Source organism: Centruroides sculpturatus, unplaced genomic scaffold, assembly GCF_000671375.1.
Source record: "Centruroides sculpturatus isolate CEXI.00-Female unplaced genomic scaffold, Cexi_2.0 scaffold461, whole genome shotgun sequence".
NCBI classification, from domain to species: domain Eukaryota; kingdom Metazoa; phylum Arthropoda; class Arachnida; order Scorpiones; family Buthidae; genus Centruroides; species Centruroides sculpturatus.
In genome coordinates, this window is record NW_019384704.1 from 1 (window position 1) to 6073 (window position 6073).

Genomic DNA, 6073 nt, shown 5'->3' on the forward strand with positions numbered 1-6073 from the left:
TTTATATAGAATCATGTATTTATTTTTATGAGTACAAACATTCCTTGTCAACAGTGATTTTTCTAAACACAATTTTGATTTAATGCAATTTCTACCAAGAATTCGATAATTAAAATATTAATAATACGAGTATAAGTGAATGGTAATAAAAATATTTTGTTACTTTATTTCAAAGTGAAAAAATGTTTATTGCCAAGAGGGCAGCAGAAGATGAAGTTTAATCAAAGCTTGTGCTAGTATTGCAATAATGTGGCATATGCCTTATTGGTCATTTTATTAAACTGTTACTGGTGTGTTTCTGACTTAAAAATATTTTTACTATGCAATGTATATTCAGTATTATGGTTATCTATCTTGCTGTAACTTTTTAAACAAAATTTTATTTTGCATTATTATAACTTCAGGCATAAATATGTTATGCTTCACTGTGCATCCAGGATGCCTATGCTGTTTTTTCCATGAATGTGGAACCAATTATTAAAAATTACTCAAATGTTGAATAATGCAAAGAAATCCAATTTTTCTTCAGAAGAAAGTAAGATGGATGTCAGCAAATCAAAATGTCCATTTTTGTCAACAGACTTCCTGGGCTCCAAGCATAGTACAAAAAAATGTTTATTGCACATTTAGAACTATACCATGAGTGATATCATGATCCTTGGTAGCTGGATATTGAATCTTTTGTTGATATAGTTTAATAGTTTTCTAGCTCAGCCTTAGGCTAGAGCCAATCAAAAGTGTAAAAATAATCCAAATTCTCAATTGGGGTTGCATGTGTCTTATGCATTTTAACACCAAAAATCACAATAACCAGATAGAGCAATCAAAATCAGTGATGCGGTGGTAAAAGTTTTAAAAGTTCGGGCCATACAACAACCCCATTGAAGAAAACAGTTAACCAGACCTCATTGCAATGACCTCTTCCTACCAGCAATGGGTTACCAGACCTTATTGCTGGCGGGAAGGGCATCATACCATTCTTTGCCATTTGAGTCTTGAGGTCTGTACAACAGCAGTGAGACTCTCTGAACCTAGTCAGACATTTCCCTATTGTTGCTGGTCATAAAGGGAAACCTACAACAGTTCAAGCTTTAAGGTACCAAAAATCCAAGTCCACCATTGTCAATTGTTTGTTCGTGTTTTAAGCTAGAAGGCCCAGAAATAAATACTATGATTTGGTAACTATGTTAATGCTAAAGCTCGAAAGCCATTAATGTGTACATTACCTAGCTAATCTCCAGATTAACTAGGGTGAAGTTTCGAAAATTGTTTCATTTCTCAAATTACCGAGGTAATGTGCAGATGATCTAGGTAATCTGCACATTACCTACTAGGCACTTGGTAAACTGAAAATAAGATCTTTGCTTGAACAACAGTAATGTTTCTGTACGCTTAAATTAACATAATGTTGTTTATTTAATTTTCAATATCTAAAGAATCAAGTTAATACAATCAACAAATTAGTTGATAGAATCAATCATCAATTAAAAAACTAATACAAAAAAAAATCAAACAGTTTAAAATATTATTACGATTAGAGAAATGAATTTGCAAAACATATGATAAAATTGTGCTTACTTATTAGTGCAATCTAAAGATTGGTGACACTGAATTACAATGCAATTGGTTTTCACAACAAGCACACCTATTTGTGGTACACTTAGATTTGCAGTCACATTTTCTGAAACCCCGCTCAGTACTAAGGGATTGTTTTATTGCTGTTTGACGTAAACATATTTCTACAGCAGGGACATCATCTTTCGTTAAAAATCTCTTCGCAAACACTGAATTCAGATTTTGCATACAATTGTTTTAAAATACCCATTTTAGTACCAAGTTTATAAAAGCCATTGTCTGTTTTACTAAGAACCACAGCTAAAATTGAATGTGCATCAGTTTTTGCGCTGTCTTGTTCGGGAAGTAGTAGGGAAAGGAAACGAGAGAAACAAACTTTTGAACTTTAACGATGCAGAAGTGTTAATGTGCAGATTACCTAGGTAAAATGTGGAATTTACCTAGGTAGAATGTGCAGATTACCTAGGTAAAATGATTCCGCATGTTAACGGATCAGCCCAGTTAATCTGGAGATTAGCTAGGTAATGTACACGTTAACGGCTTTTGAGCTTTAGCAGTAACAACTATACTAAATAGTAAAAACTCTTCATGTGCCTTCAATCATTCAAATTGGCTTTCAAATTCAAATAATAATTCTTGTGTGTTTGTAGCATCGTTCATAATATTAAAACAGTAATCTAAATTTTGCAAGTAGGAAAATTTACTAAATCAGTTTTCCAAATTTCAGTTTTAACTTAAATGCTTTAATGCAGTCTCACAGAAATGTGGCAAGTAGACATTAATCCTGAAGTTTTAAATTTATTTCATTTAAATGTCACATAATACCTGAAATGAAGACCAAATCCTAGCAGCCAGTTATCATTATGAAGTTTTTGCTGACTCTCCTTTTGTTTCAATTGTGAAGCTCCCAAAACTTTGACAGGAGAGCCAACAAACTTCCATATAATAAAGTAAACCATTACCTTTGAGACAAAAACTTTCCAACTTTTTCAGTAAAAATTTATTTTGTATTTTTGAAAATTCCATTATTTTAAGATCATCATCTTCGAAGATTAGTGCCACAAGCTGCATGAGTCTGGTAACACGTATGCCGCGAGTTTAATGCCACTGCTTTACAGCATCTTTTATTACAGTAAAAAACCTAACTATATTCTATCATCAAGACATAATAGAAATAAAATGATAAATAAGAAACACTTTTTATTTTAGATACAATATATACACAAAAATGGTAAGAATATAATAAAAGATTTATAGAAATTGTTATTCTTTGAATTTCCATTCCTGTCGACACATGGGACACAGCTGATGAACCTGCTGAGAATTCAACCATTTCATAATGCAATGTATGTGAAAGCAATGAGAACACTGTCCCCAAACTGGAAAAAAAAAGTCATTAATACTTAATTAAAAATTACTGAATTAATTCCGTATTCTCATTGGTTTTTGTTTAAATTAAATAAATTTATGATATTTTTGAAATGATCAACAGAATTTTGTCTGACAATTAGGTAAACTGCATTATAAATCTCATTTTTGAATTTCTCAAAATTACAAATAGATTTGAACTCTCAGATCTGACGTGCCTGATACTTCCTTTCAATTTACTTACAAGACAAATAACCTAAACTTAATTATTGTGTACAGTTTGAGACAAAAAGCAATTAAATTTAATGATCAAATTTATTTAGATGATTTGTAATAAAGAATAAAGTGAAGAATAAATAAAACAGGCCATAGGTAATACCTAAAGGGCAAAAAAGCCACTTCCCAGAACAATGCAAGAAAACTCCAATAAAAAAACCTCCAATTAAGATAAAAAGTAGAGAATAAAGTAAAGTACTGGCAAGGCTCTTTTAAACATCTGTTTATACTTATAAAATGTATACATTAGATTTTCAATGTTTCTAATGGACTTTAACAATCTGAAGAAAAAAGTTCCTTGGGATATATTGAGCTAATAATAGGGCATTAAAAGCATGAAAAACTTCAAATACTAGTGTTCAAATAAACAGATAAATAAAATTACGAGGGATAACACCATTAAAAAGTTTATAAATTATAATTATATTAAAATAAATGGCCCGGTTGTGTATATTAGGAAGACCTAAGTGAGTGCATGTAATCTCAGAAATGGGTAAATGGCAGATTGGCAAGTCCATTTGGAAAGATGTAATCTTAGATATCTCAGAATTAACTTTATTAATGAGAAAGTAAACTATGAAATGGGGAGGCGATAATCAATAACTGATGGAAATCAACATAAGAGATGGAGAAAAAGGTCTGTTTAGAAGCAATAGTCTGACAGTTTCTCCACAATATTCTCTGCACAAAGCCAATCTCTTAATTTTGTCTATGTGACACTTGAATGTTAGTTTATTTTCAATTGTAATTGTTAATTCGGAAAACAAAACTAGAGTTGGTTTTAATTAGGGCAAAATACAAAAATATTAATGTTAATGCTGAGATTAAGATTTTATAGGTTATTTACTAAAACATCCCAGTCCCATTGTCAGGTAAATAAATTGTTATTTATGATCTTGATGTCATTAACATAAGTTACAGTTAAAAAGATGGACTTAGTGAGAATAGAATTAATATAAGCAATGAAGAAGAAATTACTAAGGACGGATGAGATGCTATAAAAAATTAAAATAATAATCCATTTATTACATATTTCTTGGTATGTACACTTACTTCACTATTGTAATTTTGCCCTTAGAGTATACCCTTAGTTCCATTAGAAATATTTATATATAACCAGTCATCAGGATGTGAGTTTGCTTCAGAAAGCTTTAAGTAAATTAAACAGATGCTTAAAATTGTTCTTTCTCATTCAGTTTTGTTTCTATGGTTTCTGAAAATAAGTAGAAAAGTGTTTGCAAATTTTCAAATATAACATTCTCAAAGAAATTCATTGACAAAATATGAAAATGTCTACAAGACAGGAAAATGACCAATACAATATCATGTTGGAAACTTTGTTGGAGAACAACAGGCACACACTACTCTATCTTACAAGATAATTTAAGGTAATATAGTGGTTAACGAATCACCTCAACTGCCGGTCTGCAGAAAACATTCACCGGTTCACAGAAAAATATCCAATCATGCCGATTCTGGCACAGTTGATTACAGGTGACATTTAAATAGCAATCCAGATTTACTATTATGCTGTATATGATTGTAGAGTTACTGTTATGTACAGTAACTCTACAATCATATACAGCATAATACTCTACATAAACATATATGGTATAAGTATAATAAATAAGCATAATTCATAGTTGCATATAATTATTGGTCCACATAAAATTGTCAATTTTATCAATCCACAATGAGAAAAAAGTTGAGAAACACTGGTCTAGTGTATATGAGTTTACATACAATGTAGTTCTGTTTCCCTACTATTCATAGTGTATGCTCAACTGAATGTTGTGCGCACACAGTTATAGTAGGATGAGAAAACATCCAGTTTTCTGAAATAGTAAAGCATATATAACATTATTATAGTTTAAAGCCTAGGTGTTTTATAAATTTTGACTATAATTTCATGTGTTTGATTCAAATGTGAAATTTTACATATTACATACTATATAAAATGTATCCGTAATAAATAATCATCAATAACTTATAATCCATACATATCACATCTTTATAAATATTAAATGTTGTTTAAGTTTGGAGAAATTGTTATTGTAATTGATATTCTAACACATTTAATGTGTTAGAATATCAATTAGAATAACAATTTCTCCAAATTGCACCAACGACTGTCCATATTTTGGTTAGATAATTAAAATTTAATTATTTAACCAAAGTATGCAAATAATAATAATAATAATAATAAATGCAAGCTTTCAGAAAATAAACATCCTTTCTGTTTATTTATTACCTAAGGGGCAATCGTCTCCGGGCATCTTACAGTCGGGACAACATCCGTCAAACGGCATCCGACAAATACCACAGTTGTCGTCGTTTGCCACCCATCGCCAAGTCGCGACGCCCGTCCAACCTGAAAGTAAATTTTTTACTCGGCAAAATTTCTTTTTACATCTCTGATGTTTTTGTTTGGATAGAAATTTCTAAACACGTTATTACGGAGAGACTTTTGTAGTTTAGAATGCCACTTCTGCACAGATTTGTGAATTTGTAATTTGAATTTGTAGATTTGTAATGTTTCTGCATTTAAATATGCTCAAGCATTACAAATCCATGCAAAATAGGGACAATATAAGTCAGGATTTTAACACCCTATCAGTATGGATATCCTGATGTGAGTTATTGACACTTTTCACATAATTATTTGAATTCAATTTACATTGCTTACTTCGGTACTGAAGCAACGGTTTTCGAGGGGTAACATCAATGTTAGTAATTGTTTTTTCCAATTAGAGAGTCGCCGTTGTTAAAGTCCAGATATGTATACCGTCATGGCGGCTCATCTCTGATTCAAGCAGTGGGGACGCACGTTCTAACCTAACCTAACCTATTCTAA

General features: G+C 31.0%; 1 protein-coding gene across 1 annotated transcript; it reads right to left on the minus strand.

Annotated features, from left to right (window-relative positions):
* Positions 1 to 2718: 2718 nt before the first annotated feature.
* LOC111627621 (anaphase-promoting complex subunit 11-like) lies at positions 2719 to 6020 on the minus strand. Its single transcript, XM_023371208.1, has 3 exons — positions 6005 to 6020; positions 5471 to 5590; positions 2719 to 2954 (listed from the first exon to the last, which is right to left on the minus strand). The coding sequence occupies exons 1-3, from the start codon at positions 6018 to 6020 to the stop codon at positions 2839 to 2841; spliced, it is 252 nt and encodes an 83-aa protein (XP_023226976.1). The 3' UTR covers positions 2719 to 2838.
* Between the last annotated feature and the right edge of the window lie 53 nt (positions 6021 to 6073).